The sequence below is a fragment of the Numida meleagris genome, chromosome 5, assembly GCF_002078875.1.
Source record: "Numida meleagris isolate 19003 breed g44 Domestic line chromosome 5, NumMel1.0, whole genome shotgun sequence".
Classification (NCBI taxonomy): Eukaryota; Metazoa; Chordata; class Aves; order Galliformes; family Numididae; genus Numida; species Numida meleagris.
This window is the reverse complement of record NC_034413.1, coordinates 51,978,863-51,996,736: the sequence shown is the minus strand read 5'-3', so window position 1 is coordinate 51,996,736 and position 17,874 is coordinate 51,978,863. Positions and strand designations below refer to the sequence as shown.

The window sequence follows — 17,874 nt, the reverse complement described above, 5'->3', positions numbered from 1 at the left end:
TTCTTCACAAGCCAACTAGAACTCTTCGTAAGGGCTACTGCTGAGCAATAGTTGGCACTGCTGGGGCCCGCTGTTCCCCAGGGTGTTTAACCCTGAAAGAAACCGTAACGCTAAAGACTGGAGGTGGTCATACTTCACTTTGACAAGAAAAGCTGGAAACCCACCTACCTCCTCCCTGCCTCTATGGGTGGTGTAACTTCCTTTAGGACTGCAGAAGCCAACACCATTTCCTCTGACATTCTGGGTTTAAGAGCTACACTGGCAGGCGTGTTCTCTCTGTCTTAAGTTTAAAAATAAACTAGAAGAGTTGTTCAAGCTTCTTTCCCTTTACTTTTTGCATTCTACTCAACTGGAACTTATTCTCAGTCAAAGCCAGTTCTGCTTATTAGAATTTTTTTTTTGCTTTTATATAACAAAATACAAATAATTTATTATAACTTAGCCTGTCAGTGGTAAAAACTATCTAGAAATATAGTGACTGCCTTCAGTTTCTGTTAGTTTTCCATTCTGGAGTTCTTTGTCTTCCTGGTGTGAATCTGTGTGCACTGGGCTCTCTGGGTAGGTGGACTACAGGTCTATTTTATTACAGTTATAGAAGCTTCCTGGGCAGAAGATGACGGAATTTTGTTAATAGACAGGGGCAGTTATGCATCTAGTTATTTCACGCAGTGGTCAAAATCAGATACTAACTGCTGAGCAGGTGGGGTGGTGTTTCCGTTCTTTGTGCAGTACTTCATTCTCCATTATCAAAAGCACAGCTGATGTCACTTTGCTTAAGACATACCTCAGATTAAAGTAATACCCAGTCTTAATTTGTCAAACACTTAAAAAGTTGATTTCCTAGATCGTGCAGATTGTATGGATCTGCCCAGAGATGCATTTCAGCAGAGAGAGTTGGCCACAGCTGTTCTTAGTTCTCACGTACTTTTGATTTTGAATGGGGTAGTACCAGAGCTATTGTACCACTTCAGTGCAGTTTGCTACTCAAATACAAGCACTCCAAATAAATCCTGTTTAAAAAAAAAAGTCTCTTTTAATAACAGCATATTTTAAATATGCTACCATCGAGGTAAGATCTGTTGCACAATTAGTGTTATCGTGTGCTTTAGGGGAATTCTTTGTTGCAAAATAATGCTGTAAAATAAAACACTGCATGTGTTCATCCAAGTACTGAGTTCTTTTATACTTACAAGCCAGCACCTTGCGTCTTAATACTTTTGCTGTAACTAGGTCAGAGTAAATGGCATTCCTGCAGAGGCTACATACTGCACCGTACGTTCATTAAAGGGCTGCATCTAATCCTTACCCTTTAGTCTGTAATCTGCAGAGAAGAAAAATCGTATTGGACAACTTCTCTATAACCACGAAGAAGTGAACTGACTTAAATGGTTTTAAATATTTTATTGTCACGTGAGTCTTAACAAAAAGCCTTCTAAACATTCTGTACATTTCAAACTATTTCAAACTGCAATATCCATTATATAAATGTATGTGTAGAGATGCCATGATGTCTCTGTACAAAGATGTACAATATGTACAGTAACATTAAATGCAAGCTGTGCGAGGCAAAGCTTAGGCTTACACATTCGTGCCACTGGTTAAAAACAAGGCATAGACCCAAAGCTTCAGTCAGGTTGTGTGCAACAACTAGTTCAGAAACAGATACGTGTGTATTTATCAGTATTAGAAAGGAGTAATTTGATTTGCAAGCTCAGTTCAGCTAGAACAACATGCAGCTGACTGGAAAAAATTACAGTACTACTGTCGTGAATTTCTAGCACTGCATCACTGCCATAGGCTGAAACGTCTCTTCGAGATTCAGCTGCTACTTTTTGCTTGAGCTAAGACGGTGCCAGAAGACCGAAACTTGGGAAGATACAAACCAAATTTGTTTTCTATACCGGCAAAAGTAGCTGTAGCAAGTCTGTATCCACCTATGTGTTCAGGGTTAACAGGAGGAAGATCTGAAATTCGAGTTTTCGGCGTAGGCTCTGACCCAGAAGGTTTGCTGTTTGAAGGAAGAAGAATGAAAAAAAAGCTTTTCTACTGCTTAATAATAGTCAGGTGGGGGTGGTTCACAGCACTGCTTAATGGGCAACTGAGACCAACTTCTTTTAACTCCCTATGGTACTGGTAAGAAGGACAAAGTATCTTGCTACGCTAGAAAGACAAATTTTATGTCATGTATTAAAATATATATTAAATTGGTTTTTTTTAATCTCTTCACCTGTTTAGAAGTAGCATACAATTAAGCTTCTCTCTATTAATTACTCTTGTTTTGCTCATACTACAAACCTTAGGTACAACTGCACAAAACCACCAAGTTTAAGTGGTCCCAGGCTTGAAAAAAGCATGGTTTTTGAACTTTGCAGGTATTTATTGCAAGTTTAAAAGCAAATGTTTGACTTACAGGCCTCCAAAATCGACATAAAACCACCTCTGCAGAAGTTCATAAGTGACCAAAGTAACACCGAACTGGGGCGAAGATCTGAACACACGAGCTGTTGAACATGGCAAGTGACAGCGTCAAACAAAAGGCACTTTCTCAGGAGAGAAGCTGAACATTTTGTAACGAAATGTTAAAGTTACATTGTTTAGGATCAGACCTTTTAAATGCTGCTCTAGAACAGCCGCAGGTACGGACTTACTTAGAGAAGCCGGGTCAGTCATGACACTCAATGTGCATTTCTCACCTGCGGCTCCCTTCCAAAAAGCCGAAGGGCCTTCTTCCCGGAGAATCTTCCCAAAGCAGTCAATAACTCCACTGTATGTTGTCTGACCAGCGCGAGCTGCCACTTGCAGTCTTGTCTTGATGACATCAGCAGGGGTTACCAAAGAAGCAGCAGGCACACCTTTTAGAAGAAAACTACATTTAATTTGCACAAAGATTCTTGTAAAAGATGAAACCCTTCTAACTGAAAAATACAATGGCAACCTTGAATATTTTTTTGCAAGAATTGGACGTTACTAAAAAGGCAAGTTCTTATACTTGAAGCTAATATAAACCGCTGGTATTATCCTTTCTTTTCTTCCTAGCCTAATGGCCATAGCTGAGAGTGGAGGAAAAAATAATCATGAAATATTAACAGCGATTCTCTCAACATCCCATCAAGTAGATGAAGCATTTTTAAACTCACACGTATGTTATATATGAAATCAGAAAGGAGATCTATGACAAAACTCAGCTGTGCCACCTTACTGTATTCGCATAGTCCACAGAATATTTTGCAAATTATACAGACGATTCATCCGGGAACTCGAATCCGATACAGCCAGGTCTTAAAAGCGTTAGTAAGGAAATTACTACTTCAAATACCTATTCTAAAGAATTATTTCTGTACTGCTGTTTGGGCTATTTTGTAGGAGAACGCGTGCTGCTTGCTTCAGTTAGGCAAGCCGTGAAAAGACAGGACAAGGAAGGCGCTTTAGAAGCCTGCTTTGTACCAGCAGCACGATATTAGCCAACTGCAATGGAAGAGCATATCTCTACTTCCAAGGCACCACTCCCAGCTTTCCAGTCAAAGGAAAGGAGACAGTTTTCAGAATGTTCTCCACCTATACCTCTGTTATTTAAGGTATTTCTGAATACTTCTGAATACTGTAAAAATTTCATCCTCATCAAAAGAGGAACAGTTTTCTGACATATTTAGAATTTTTGAAATTAATTTCGACTTCCTTGAACTTTCACTATTGGTTAATATTGAAATAAAGATGTAATAAGTCACTATCTTTTATAGGCGATCATACACTCGCAAGTGTCACTGATCAATTCAGAAGGTGTTAAAGTGAATGGGAACAACGTAGTTAAACCCACAAAGCGTACACTAATAGCAACCACATGTAGATTTTCTCTTGCAAGCAGATATGTTCAGAGTGCACTCTTCCCTGCTGCGCATGCATAACAGGAATAGATGAAGCAATCAGGAGTTTGAAATGTGTCATTTGGAAAGGCAGGTTCCTGTACAAGCTGTAGAAACCAGGCCTATGAGGTTTAAACACCTTTTTAATAGAGTTCATTACTTAGTATATGAATGACCCAGAAACACCAACCAGGCAAAAAGAAGCTTTGAAGTTTGCGATCTAATAAAAGATGAGTATTATGAGATAGAAGTTAATAATATTTGTATGTACTTCTGTGAGTGCAGCAAGGTAGGCAGTCCTGCATTATGTGAGAGTACACAGGGCTACAACTCTGTTACTGGTTTCCCAGCTGGTCTCTCTTCCCTCTGACACCAGGAAAGAACCAGCTGGCAAAGAGCAGAGCCAAGCTCTGCCTCAAGTCACCGTGGGACTGACACGCAGACTGCCTATGACCGATGAACGTACGTACAGCTATTCCTCACAACTGCAACCAGTAACAACGGCCTGTCCACCCAAGGGGGTTTCTAAACTACACAGAAGCCGACACTGACTGGTTCACAACTGAGAGGCTGCGGCTGCCTAGAGGTGCTCAAGAACTGTGGAGATGTGGCACAGAGGGACATGGTTAAAGGGCGTGGTGGGGATGGGTTGCAGTTGGACTAGGTGACCTTAGAGGTCTTTTCCAACCTTAATGATTCTGCACTTCTATGGTTTCCACCCTGGTGATCTTAACAGGATCTGCCCTTTCAAACATCCATCACTACAATTCCTATATCCAGTATTCTACAACATGTGCCATTTAGCAAAAACAACTTACCCATCACTGTCGCTTTTTCTGTTTATACTGAACGTTTTTGAGAAGCCTTCAGAATATTTTAAATTTCACAGTATGATACTTCAGCCTCGGCTTCTTTACAAACTAATGCCCTGTTTTTGGCAATTGCCTTTGAACTAAGTTTCCTCTCAGTTATCCAGGAATCCAAAACCAGGTAAGTCATTTTCTTCTTAGCTCTTCTGATATCTCAATTTTATGTTCATCAAAGATTCAAATTAGCCTTCAACTCAGAGAGCACAGTAACAAGTAAAACCCCATCGAGACAGACAGATGAAATTTGACTACAAGTTGCTGAGCTGCATTACACTGTTTATCCACATTATGCAAATGTAATTAGCTCTCATCAAAATTACATCGCCTCCCACTAAGGATAACAGTGATCAAATTTAGATTAAATCAGACACAATAGTATCATACCCTTCCTTTATATGGGGCTACCGAATGAATATTAAATATTACTTACTAAAAGAAAAAAATTACCTGCAATGGCTCCAGCTGCAAGGAGATTAAGCCCTCCCACATGGCCATTTTCATCAGCGAGCATCAGTTTGCTATGAGCATAAACAGGAAAGTAGATTGCAGAAAAGGGAATGTCTCTGAGGAAACATGCTTTGGCACCCTGTCACGCAGAAAAGAGACGTAATAAAAATAAGTTTTGTAAATAAGGTGAAAATTGACATCCAGAGCCCAGGAAGCATCAGCTCTCTTGCTCTACCAGGTAAACAACACAGAAAATAAAATGGTTCAGGAAACAGGAGATGTGGAATCGAACTCAAATAAAAGACCAAAGCAGGCTTCTAGAGTAAGGATGATGCAAGGTTCACCTCTAAGTTTATTAAGCGCTATGCAAAGACAACTCTGACATCAGTGCCTAGGATAAGTGCCTTTTATATTTGATGTGTCCACTCATGACAATGAAAGCAACAAGGTTTGTCCTGATGTCCTTCTCACAATGACCCACAGCCACAGAAGCAGCGAGACAAGTCCTCGCATGCCATTCTTTCCATCAAACACAAAAGCATCACTACAATACCATCTAGGTTTGTAACACCTCTTACTGCTCTGCACAGGTGATCACGTAGCTGAGTGAAGAAGCTGAACCAAAAGGCTACCAAAAAGGGAAACCACTGCAAAACGGGAGGCTTTCGGTGAGGAGAAGATACAGGGAGGCAAACCTATAGGCCTATGGTAACACTCTAAGAAGTAGCTTCTGCCAAAAACCTGGCATGAAAGAGTGCCTCAAAAGATGTTTGTAAGCTGTAGAAATAGTGGAATGCTCCCAACAAAACATATTTAATATTTTTCTTTTAGTAACTAACTAAAAATAACTCCTTCAGTACAAAGCTTAACCAACCAACTGCATGTCAAATAATCTCGTCCATATACCCTGGAAGCACGCAGGTTACAAAAACAGCGTCCTTTCCAGACTAGTGCTCTGGTACACTTTACTCCAGGCAGCAGCTTCCACACAATGGGCCCAGCTGAGACCAGTCCCGCTCTGTGGTTAGATTCAGTGGAACAGGCAGCACGTGTTACAAACCCTGTGTGGCTGAAGTAGGATGCCAGCTACAGAGAATCTCGTGCCTTAGTGATTTCCACGCAGATAGTTTGTGCTCTAAGATGAGTTTGTGCAGTTACTCACAAAAGATAACGCAATTCTAAAGGAGAGCAGAATTTTTAGTAAGCTCAATTGTTGAATTACTGCAAAGAGAAATGGTAACTTTGTCCCACGTACCAAAACATCCGTGATCTTCGGGAAACGTAGTGGTTGTTAATCTGATTTATTGAATTCTAAGCAAAAGCTTCAGCTCCAGAAACAAATTTGCACATTTCTATACTATTATTACAGGTCTATGGACAAATCAGGCAAAGCGATGTTTTCTAAGTGCACAGATAATACAAGTGCTGAATTTACGTATTACCCCTTGCGCCAGCAGAAGATACAGCAAGCAATGCTATTCCTTGTTTAAGAAAACTAATAGCTTCTGCTCCATTACATCTGATCTGTAATGATGGTAGCAAGTGTACCTGCAGGGAAGGAATCTGTTGACTGGCACTCTGCTGAAGTACAGTACAGTATGGGCTTTTTTTAAGTGGAATTTGTTATTGACAAATCCCACCATTTACCTTCTTAAAAATCTGAATCCTACTAAACTACGCCACTGTTTCGCTGCCATCAAATTATTAAGACAAAGAGAATATCCCGCTGCAAAGATAACAATAGAGATAATGGAGATTCAAAATAAACGTAAGAAAAACACGCAGGAAAGGTAAAGAAACTTTTCACAAAACCCCACCAAATGAAATTATCAGTGCTAGAAGCCAGCAGGTCTGCAATACAGGACTCCCTGTAGCTCGGTATAAAAGCCCAGAGGACAGAATGGGGGAGTACTTTTATGTATCCCACTGCCATTAATATAGAAGTGGGTTTTCTTCAGTTTTCCACTGTGGGGCTGCCCTGCAGGAAGAAATTGGTTCTAAATTCAAAAGGTTTCTTTGTTTTTAACACAGTTTTTGTTTCAACGCCGTAAAAGTTTAGCATAAAATGGGTTAGCAGAGCTATAATGAAGCCACTCAGAGCAGAAACACATACCTTATAGAGACCAAGAAGGCCTAAATCTTTCATAACAGAGAGGGCACTGACTCTGGGTCCTGTAGTAATTTCTCCCGCTACCTGCAGCCGAATCTTTACAATCTCCAGTGGATTAGTGAAGATGACCTGGGAAGCTCCTGCCTGCAAACCCAAAGAAAAAGAAAGCAAATTGCATTACTGGAGCATGTGGTGACACGCTGACTTTGCAAGGTGCAGAGTGCCTTCACCTCTCACTGCGCTGGCTCATATTCTCAAACAAAAACCCACGAGTGAGAGTTAATAAAGCACATGTCTGGAGGTTAAAAGCCCAAATCAGAAATCATGGTTTTGTACAGAATTCACATAAATTCTTACATTTATATGTTTATATTTCACTGAAGTAGACTAATTTGGTTTGCCTCTGCAATTCTCCTTCACATCACTTTCTAAATGTCATGAGACTGCACAGAAGTCTATCAGATAGTGCACTAAACATTAGGCTACAACAATCATTAGACTTGCACCGCTAGGGCATCAAACACTCACAAAGAAGACCTTATGTTTATTCAATAATAATCCATCACCAATGCGTAGACATGCTATTAGCATTTAGCGGTGATGCTGTTTAAAAAGTAAATTTGCATTTAATGGTGTAATTTTAAATTATTAGAAAAGGTGTTTGGAATTTTGTTCAGTAGACTGTAATTGTCCTAATTGGAAACAAAATATAAAATTTAAATAGGAAGAGTAACATTTCAAAATAAGATACTAGATACAAGCAGGAGCCGTATCTTTCTCTGAGCTGAGCACGGCATTCCACGCGCAGGAGATGTTCTGCTAGCAGGGCTGAAGGACTGCCTTGCTTCCTTCTCCCTAGCAATAGAGTTGCAGAGAACCTTCAAAGTCTGCACTTCAACCAGTGACTTCCAAAGAAGTATGTTTCAGTTTCCATCTGACTGTTTCATTTCAGGAGCGCGTATGCCTGTTTAACATGACATGTTTAGACTTCTCTTTGGTACACTGTAGGTGCTACTATTCACTTCTAGAGAAGTGCGTGGTTCAGCACAAAACAGCTGGATTTTACTAAACTTTCTTCCTCCCCTTCTTTCTGAACCATCTCTGTCCATTTAAAACCAGTTCTCTAAAATGTATGCCATACAGCCACCTAAATACAACCACCTTCAAAAAGCATTTCTTCCCCACTTTGAAAGCCCCTCATAGTCTTGATCTTCTCAGTCAACCTATCACACTTTACTGAAGAAAAAGATACAGAACATCTGTATTTAAAGCTTCTTTTTGCACTTCTAGGTAGCCCAGGAAATAAACTCTCTTTGTGAAACTGGGGGTGCGCGCAGAAAAAAACTAAAACTAAAAATCAATGGTCAGTTCGCTATCCCACCTCCTGGCATTCCCCAGTTGATTCAGAACTAATTAACATTAATCCTTTCTGTTATGTCTCTGCTGTAGCACATCTTCTTCTCTCCAGCAACAGGCAGAACTGAGGGGAGCCTGGGAGCACATCTTAGAAGTTGGAAACTTATTCCAGATTTGAGAAAAAGACCTCAATGGCTCTTACAGAGAACAAGGAAACACTCTGAGCGCTCTGGCTGAGGCTGTGGAATGGAGTCTTCACTGACCAAGGATAAGATACTTCAGTCAGTACCGACACTGGAAATCCTTGACCCAAACACTGGCATATCGACCTCTGCTTTTGATTACTTATCCTTACTGCAACCGTCTGGAAGACCGTCTGGAATTCCCAGTCCGGACAAACTGACCCCATCTTCTTTGTTTCCTGGACTTAATGCATAAACTTTTCTCAGTTCCCTGACACCACTCACATCCAAAGCTGCTCTTCAGACCTTATTTACTTCCTATCTTACCTTTTCCTTTCCACTTCATACAGACCTATGCATGTAAGAAGAAACGGCTCTCCTGCTTGGAAAAGTTTCAATCTAAACAAAACTTTTATAATTCTCATCTGGCAAATTCTGTTAAACAATAACCAATTTTTTTTCCATATTGCTTTGAATAGAAAAACAATTTCAACTGTTTATAGTTTCCCTACATTTTTTTATACTGTGGATAAAACATTAATCAGAATTCTCTTACTACATAATACAGTGCATCATTAAAGTTAAAAAAACAAAACAAAACAAAAAAAAACCCCACAACCCTCAACTTACGGTTTAGTCACTAAGCCAGAAATTCACCTGGACAATTATCTGCTACCTGCCTATTTAATATGCATTCTTTATTTACATATGTGAAATTCAATTTTTTCTTTTTAATCTGTCATAAATTAGCACATCCTGCAGAGCAGCCAAAATAACTCTTCCTATTTGCCCTACGCCTACCACAGAAACACAAATAGGCCAATTCGTAAACATTTGTATTTTTCGCCCCGAATTCAATCTTCCCACAATTAGCCTCCTCCTCCCCCAGGTGCACAACTGCCTCCCTCCGCAGTTCTCAACCCAGTTCTGATGCACAATGAACAGATAAAACTCTAAACAGAACTTTTTCATAACTTAGTAGTAATACTAAAGTGTTACCAATTTTATGCTGTTAATAGAGAATTATGTATAACAACAATATTAATAGTTAAATGACTTGATAAGCAGATTACTGAGTAAAATAAAACATAAGAAAAACCCTAACCTATATTATCAGTAGAAAACCTCCTAAAAAGTTCTTTACTTGTTTTGAACATCGCGTATTTGGTGTTGACAAACTTCTCACATCCAGCTTCCTTAGGAAGAGCAGTAACCACCAAGATATCCAGTGAAACACTGCCTGTCAGCAATAAAGGCTGCTGCCCAATCTCCTCCCTTTCATGCAGTTATGTCTGGAGTCAGCAAACTTTTCTGCACAGGAATAACTCGATTCACACAAAGATCTACACTGAATTCAGCTTCATGAATGAATGAGGTCTTTATCACATCATACACAAAGGCAACATACAACACAAGAAAACTCACTTTTTTATTGTGTGCTTTTTAAGAAGTGAAGGGGAGGGGTTTTGTTCTGGTTTTGTTTTTAAGAAAACGTTTGCGTGTCTGAGGAAGAACGAGGTGGAGGGACGGCACTGCCTGGCTTCCCCAGCAGCACAAGAAGCGCCTCAGAAGGGGACGCAGAAGACACAGACACAAAGGAAAGAAACTGGCGGTGTGCAGGGTTGCAATACAAATCTCCGTGCTCCCGTGCAAATCATTGGCAATCACCATCATTCTTTTTCAAAGTACCTTATTTCAGCTGTCAGCTATGTGTTTTAAATGCACGTGCGCATGTATACGCACACAGAGGTACACACTACAGTCCTTGAATTTCTTTCACAGGAGGTGCATTAAATCTAGATTTCCTCCCCAAGAAAATCTTCCTTCGCACATAAATTACAATGGACACTTTAAAAAAGGTTGACAAATTTGTTTCTGAATGGAGGTTATTCATGCACATCAAAAATACCAGTAATAAAAGCTTCTACTTAACCTTAATGTCATGTAAAATAACTCTACAAGGAGCAAATAAAGGAACTAAATCTGACAGCAAAGGTTATGAGAGAAAAGATGTAGTTTGAGATCCCACAGCAAACGCCTCATGACATGCCAAAGGCTGAAGGAAATACACAAATGACCCCGCAACATGAGACCTCTTGCCCTTTCCAATTCCACCCAAAGGCATATGCTACAAAGTGGGAGAGGCCTATTTCAAGCCCTTCCTTCCTTCCTTTCTGAAACCGCCACATCCTGGACCATAACCATACCCCACAGAAGCAGCTAAAATAAGATGCTGCTTAAAACATCCTACTTCAAACACATCAAAAGAACTTGCACTCCTTTCTCAAGGCCAAACTTTCATTGCTCGTGCACCCACAGTAAGCTTGTTGTTTCTTTTACTAAACAGTACATTTCTCCCTAAGTTTAACTGTCTCCCACAGAAAGCAAAGTAGCAACATTTAATTCTTCTTCTAACTTTATCTTCCCATTTTAGACAGAAGTAGAGTATCTGTCTTCAAGATTTTGAAGAGCAGTAGTCTGACACGCAAAATTCTGGGACCTCTTTGTACATGTATAGGCACACACACACAGATCCCCCGCTCTTAATCACGAACAGATGCACCGCCTACACCTTCAAGAAAGGTTCTTAGACCCTCTCTCCTTCTGGCACCTCACATCCTGCAGCACAAATCGGAAATGTCTTTCACATGAAATGGAATTCATCCTCTTGAAATGCTAAGCACCACGCACACTCCATTGATGGGAAAAATCCATTTTTACCAATGTAAATCATAGGAACTACAGCTCAAAATTACAGCATTTTCATCTACTCTGACAGTACTTATGGATCACTTACACAGCATTAGATTTCAACTTACACGGCTCAGCTGAGGATGAACAGTTACCCTACAGCACCTGGCCCATCATGCAGGTGAGTTTCTTTGAGTAGCACTGTCCATATCAGGTATGAGTTTTCTGCCTCCCCAGCTCTTGTCAGCATACAGGAAAGCATCACCAAAGCTTAACTCAGTCCCTCTGCTACCTAATGGTAGCTAAAAACTCCAAAGGCAGAAATGCTAATCACTAAATCACAACGAAATTCAATTAATTACAGTAACAGTAGGGAAATAAATAGTTTTATCTGAACATGTGGAAGCGTGGATAGTGCTGCTGCTGATTAACAAACCAGCAAACTCTCAGAAAGGTAGGAAGACGGGATATCAGTTTCGTCCATCAGTGACCAGAACCGTTTCCTTGACAGGTATGACCTGACCAATGTAACCGAGCTGCCCCACGCAGTTGTTAACCAGATTTCCAATACGGCCACAACTTGAGAGCAGCTGGGAATATTTGGGCTTTGACAGAGCAGACCTCGCACTCCCCAATGGCATTTACATTGCCCAGAGGCTAGCAGGTACGTTTCAAGAAACACAGGGCACTGGCTGACTGCGGGAGGTCCCTGCCCTGCAGTAAGGAAGGAAGACTGGCAGGCAGCTGACCGGATAAATAGGCTAGTGCTTGGGTGGATGTCTCTGTTAACAGCTATGAGAATTAAGATTTTTCCTTTTACTGAGGATGGGAATTTATTCCAAAATCTCACAGCAGTTGAGAAAGAAATAATATCTTCTTAATGCAGTCTCTTGGAGTTGCTGATTCTGTCGGTTGCCCTTTGCAGAATGATACAGCACTTCTCGCAGAGCTGAGGACACTGAGCACCAAACACAGGTTGCGTGGAACTGCTACTGTCCTAACGTCAAAGATTTTAGTCGTCCCCGTTTGTGACTCTTACAGGACTGTAATACCATACATGGGCTTTGATACAGCACTGCCATCCAGAGAGGAGAATTTGCTAGGTCTGCTGTACTATTTCCCTTGCTGCTTCTGCTTCCTCACAGTAATTTTGTTGATGCCAGGCTGTGGACAGTGGTGCACACAACGTGCTTCTGCACTGCTTGTGAGAAGGTAGGTCTCCAGCGGTGAGGACAGCTTCTGCTGTAAACCATACAAAACATCTGAAAAACAGCTTGCTCATCCATTACCAGTTCCACATAGAAATGATGAAAAGGAGCACTACTGCTGTAAATCAGGAGAAGAGTCAATGCTAAACACAGGCAAGTGAGGGTCAGCGATAGTAAGAAGTACATCTCTGAGAGCTACACATAGGTATGATCTGTTTCTTCTGATGTTACGATGAGGTGAAAAGCACATTTTGAATGTATTCTTCTTATAATGTACTATCAACAGAACAAGATATCCCATCTTCCTGCCTACCTGAGAGTTTGCTGGTTCGTTAATATTTGTCAAGATATGTTTAAGAAGCCACAAGCTACCTAAATCCAGATGCTGAAAACAATTTTGGGATAGATAAAAGCCAAGTAGTGCCATAGTAACCCATAATTTTAGGCTAACGGAGAGAGAAGGAAAAGAATTGTGGAAAGATGAGGAAGAAAAGTAGTATCTCCAGAAGAGAAAGCCCGTCTACCCTGGCACATAGAAAGGAACTAAGGTTGCTTGTGGCAGTTCCTTGGATGTAACTGTTGGTTATCTCATCGTATTTTGTAAAAAAGCAGTATACAATGAATACAGTAAATGAGAAGATCAACACTATTTCCAAGCAAGTCAACATGGAAAAAAGCTGTCACAATGAGGATGAAAAAGACAGCGGAGAAAGAGGACAGAAACAATTACATTGCTACTGTTTTAATTAATTAATCCTTTCAGACATTTAGAATAAACTTGATATGCTTGCTAATAATGATTCTGGTATTTAGGAAGAAGTGAAATAGCTAAAATGACATTAAAAAAAATCAGTGCAGATAGAAAAGTCATCAGCTGGTAAGATTATCAGATAATCCAAACAAAGCTGCAAAGAAATTAAAACAACCCTGAGGTTGCTAATCTGTGCCAACATCTGCCCTACAGAGGCTAACTTCATCTAAAATTCTCCCAATGGGAACAAAAAATGTATTCGTATCTACTTCAAGTCCAGCGGAGGGCCACAAAGATGATGAAGGGCTCATGAAGGGCTCGGAGCATCTCCTGTAGGAGGAAAGGCTGAGTAGCCTGAGTCCGTTCAGCCTGGGAAAAAAGGACTGAAGGGGGATCTGACAAATGTTTATAAATATCTGAAGGGAGGTGGGCGGCAAATGGATGAGGCCAGGCTCTCCTCGGTGGTGTGTAGCAACAGGACAAGGAGCAATGGCCTAAAGTTTGAACATAGAAAGCTCCATATAAACATGCAGAAGAACTTCTATGCAGTAAGGGGGACAGAGCACTGGAACAGGCTGCCCAGAGAGATGTGGAGTCTCCTTCTATGGAGATATTCAAGACCCATCTGGAAGCCTACCTGTGCGACCTACTGTACGGTACCTGCTTTAGCAGGGGCTGGACTTGATGATCTCTTGAAGTCCCTTCCAACCCCTGCAATTCTATCACACTTTTGGGAGATCATATCAGCTACAACAATCAGCTAGTACAAAGGGTTGTGTTTGGACAGCTTATCTGAAATTAAAATTTCTCCCCGATTTTTGTATGTTCACTACAGTAAGACAATAAAAATGTATTTTGAAAAAGGAGTACCTATCAAGACGCAGAAAAGCCTCTAAAGTAGATGATGTTTAATACTATAATTTCAGTACAAAACAATGTAAAAGTAGTAACCACAACAGAGAGAAGAACACTAATGAATTATATTCACTTCTGTTATAAATGATCTGTATGTGCTTTCCAGAAGAAAATTAGTCTTTTGCTAGCTATACATCACAGCTGCTTTCTCACATTTCTCAGAAAATAAACTTTGTACACTGACAGGTGAAGACTCTAGCATGTACCAGGCTGCCAAATTCAATCAGGCAGAACTATAAGCAGCCTCCCTTCAGGGCTGCTTCTTTGAATTAAAAGTTTGCAGAGGTCAACAACCTTTCTGCCCCAGGTTTGTTGCAAGCTGAGGAGGTTTTTTACCAGCTTGTCAGCCTACTCAACTGGAAGTTATTAGTGTTCCCTGCTACAAAAGAAAACTAACTGAAACCTTAAACATTTTATAGGGTTAACAGCTCTTGGTGAATCCCACAAATGAAATTAGCCAATGTACGAAAACAAAAAAAACCCTATCATCAATATCAACTCCAACCACTTACAGCTTGCTTGGAGATCCACTGAATTAGAATCCTCAATCTCAATGAAAACATTATATGTTTTTTAACTATATTTACACAAGGGATGTAGTTCGCATCTGGAGTAGTGTAGGTACATTCTATGAAGCAACTTAAACTGAAAATTCACTCAAACCTGTTACCTGAAAGGCAAGACTACATCATTCAGTTTTTCCACATTATCACAAATAAGCAAGAGAATCACACGTGGCAAGCTCAAGAGTGTATTTCTTTTCCTTTTGAAAACTTCATGAACAAACAGTTGGGTTTTTTTTTTATCTAGCTTTTTTTTTGTTCCAGAAGAAAACTCGAACATGATCCGTATAATCCATTCATGAGGACTAACTGTATCTCTCCAAACTAACCCTGATCGTCATCCCAAGCAAAAGTACAGAAAGTAGCCACACAGAAGCTTCTTCTGTGAATACAAAGACCACTTAAACTGAAAGCTACGTAGTAGGCCAAAAGAAGTTGCTAAAGCACATAATTCCAAGGGAACTCAGAATCATGCTTTCCTGAAGAGAAAAAGTCCTTTTTCTGTTCTTGTAAATTGGAAAAAACGTTCAGTTCAAATCAACATAGCACACACACAACTGTCATTCCAACTGTACTGCACATGACTGAGAATCAATTTTTCCTAGGAATGAACAGTACAGGATAGATACTTACACAGCCTCCGGCAAGGATCTCTGCAGGAAGTGGAATGGAACCATCTTTCTTAGTAAATTTGTCTCTGACAAAGTCATTCACCTAATGAAGATACAATACGTTACACACAGTTTAAAGGTATTCTTCCTCCTTATTAACCCATATCAAGTACATCTGTAACCATATTTATTAGAGTGCTTGTAAGTGGTCATCTTTCACACATTTTAGGAAACAAATCCTGTGTATGTTAACAAACAAAAAGATGTCAGGAAAAAAAAAAGATACGTACAGTTAGCTTAATAGCCTTTTCTGGAGCAACACCTATCAGCTGTGGTAACAAGCCTATAGAAACAAAGACATCATAAGGCAACATTATCTTCCTAATAAAGAAACTAGAATTTTATAAGAGCTCTACAGAAATGTCTTCCTGCACATGGGACATCCTTTTAAGTGGATGGCAGTTACCCTTTGAGGTAGATGGCATTTACGCACGTGAGGCTGCTAGAGCACTGGATATTCACACCTATAGGATTTTACAATAAGATTTCTGTTGAAAATAGTAATGAAAAGGGTGAATTGTAGCCACCTTCCACAACCAAGGCAAGTCTGATACTGCTGCTGTACAGAAAAATAAAAAAGGTAAAAGACTGAATGTACCTTGTCATATGCCTATTCACATAAGAATTAATTTGACTTTGTTAGAGTTTTTTTGGCCCTTAATATCATTTTCCCATAAATCTCACAATTAATTCTTAAAACAGGAGATTAATTATGAAAGATACACACAACTATGATAAATTATGAACTAAATTCTATCACTAACCTGAGATTTCTCAAGGCTCCAGTCAACTAATGATGTAAAAGATTTTCATTAGTTGAGTCCTAAATAAACTTCTTTAAACTCTCTTTCAATTATTATTCTTTTTTTTAATCTTGCCAAGAGGAAGTATCAGTTGGCAGAAATCAATTTTGAATGACTCTTGCTCCTGGAAAACAGCTACTATCAAAATGAACAGCCTTTTGACAGAAGTACATACACTTTTTGAGGAACTAATAGGTTTAAGAAAAAAAAAAATCAGTAGGTGGCAGTCTCAACTTCCTGAAATCGGAAATTATAGCAGCCTCTGTTATCTTTAAATTCATTTTCTCCGTAGTAATCCTGGCATTATGCATAAAATTACAAAACTTAAAGGGTTTATTTTTATTAGAAGCGTTCATTTCCATGCTTAGGGAATACCAATTTGTCAGAAATGCTTGCCAATTAAGAAATAAAGAAATCCTGTACTAATAATATCAAACTTTAGACATCAACAAAACTACAGTGACGTAACTTACTACTCTCTCTTAAGAGAAAATGATAGCTAAAATTCATAAAAGAATCTTCAAAATTCCCCAAAGTACTCAGTCAGTAAAATTTTTTTAGTACTTCCCTAAAAGGAAGCTCAGAGCAAAGGTACCAAAACAGAAAGTTCAGCACTTAATATATGCAGTGTAGTGTTTTCTTCCGACACAGTACCTTCTGTGTGATGCACAGTCTTACTATGCAGAGGAAAGGTAGTTATTAAATACAAAGAAAGGTTGACAATAACAAAAAGAAATACTGCCCTCCCAGCCTGAATCTCTGATCTAACACAAAAAGAAAACCCAGCTCAGCAGTGCCTGTACTTTGGGGAAAAAAATAAAAAGAAAACTACCAGACAAAACATCACAAGACAAATCCCCACACCCTGTCTCCTCCTTTACATGCAGCTAAACACCCCGGACACACACACACTGTATTCTAGAGAACCTGGGATTCAGCATGGTCTAGCAAGGGAGCTTAGGAGCTTAGAAAATACTTCATAATTAGTTCAGAAGTTGGATGTCAGGTTTCATAAGCATCATGGTTTTCCTGACCAAAAATCAGAATTTTTTACTTTAAAATATGAACTTTCCAAAATCCATTTAAGTCTATTTTTCAAACTGAAGTAAAGAGCTATATTGTATCATTATATATTAGAATACAATTTAGGATAATCCCACTCAGAAATATAAGATTCCAGTTACAGTCAATTCTGTAAACATTTCTGTTGTTGCTGTTCAATACTCTTCTGTACGTAATCTGATACTATGAGTACATGCTGACCACTGAACATAACACTTTCAGAACAACTACACAAACCTTTCATGCTAAACAATCTTAAAGACAATTACTAAACATATTTTTTAAAAGTTTAACGAGCTGATATTACACTCCCTCAACAGGAACTATTTTTCCCCTCAAGTGTGAAGCACTGTTTTTAACTCATCTATGGAAAGCATTTGCCAGAA

General features: G+C 39.5%; 1 protein-coding gene across 6 annotated transcripts in view; it reads right to left on the bottom strand.

Annotated features, from left to right (window-relative positions):
- SLC25A12 (solute carrier family 25 member 12) overlaps positions 1,382–17,874 on the bottom strand; it is a 48,989-nt gene continuing 32,496 nt past the window's right edge. For all 6 annotated transcript variants that reach the window (XM_021400028.1, XM_021400025.1, XM_021400022.1 and 3 more), the window contains 7 exons: positions 15,854–15,906; positions 15,586–15,666; positions 7,290–7,430; positions 5,177–5,315; positions 2,694–2,852; positions 2,411–2,501; positions 1,382–2,008 (listed from right to left, as the gene is read on the bottom strand). In XM_021400028.1, the coding sequence (XP_021255703.1) occupies positions 1,819–2,008; positions 2,411–2,501; positions 2,694–2,852; positions 5,177–5,315; positions 7,290–7,430; positions 15,586–15,666; positions 15,854–15,906 (854 nt within the window). In that variant the 3' untranslated portion in view covers positions 1,382–1,818. The remainder of the gene's footprint in view (positions 2,009–2,410; positions 2,502–2,693; positions 2,853–5,176; positions 5,316–7,289; positions 7,431–15,585; positions 15,667–15,853; positions 15,907–17,874) is intronic.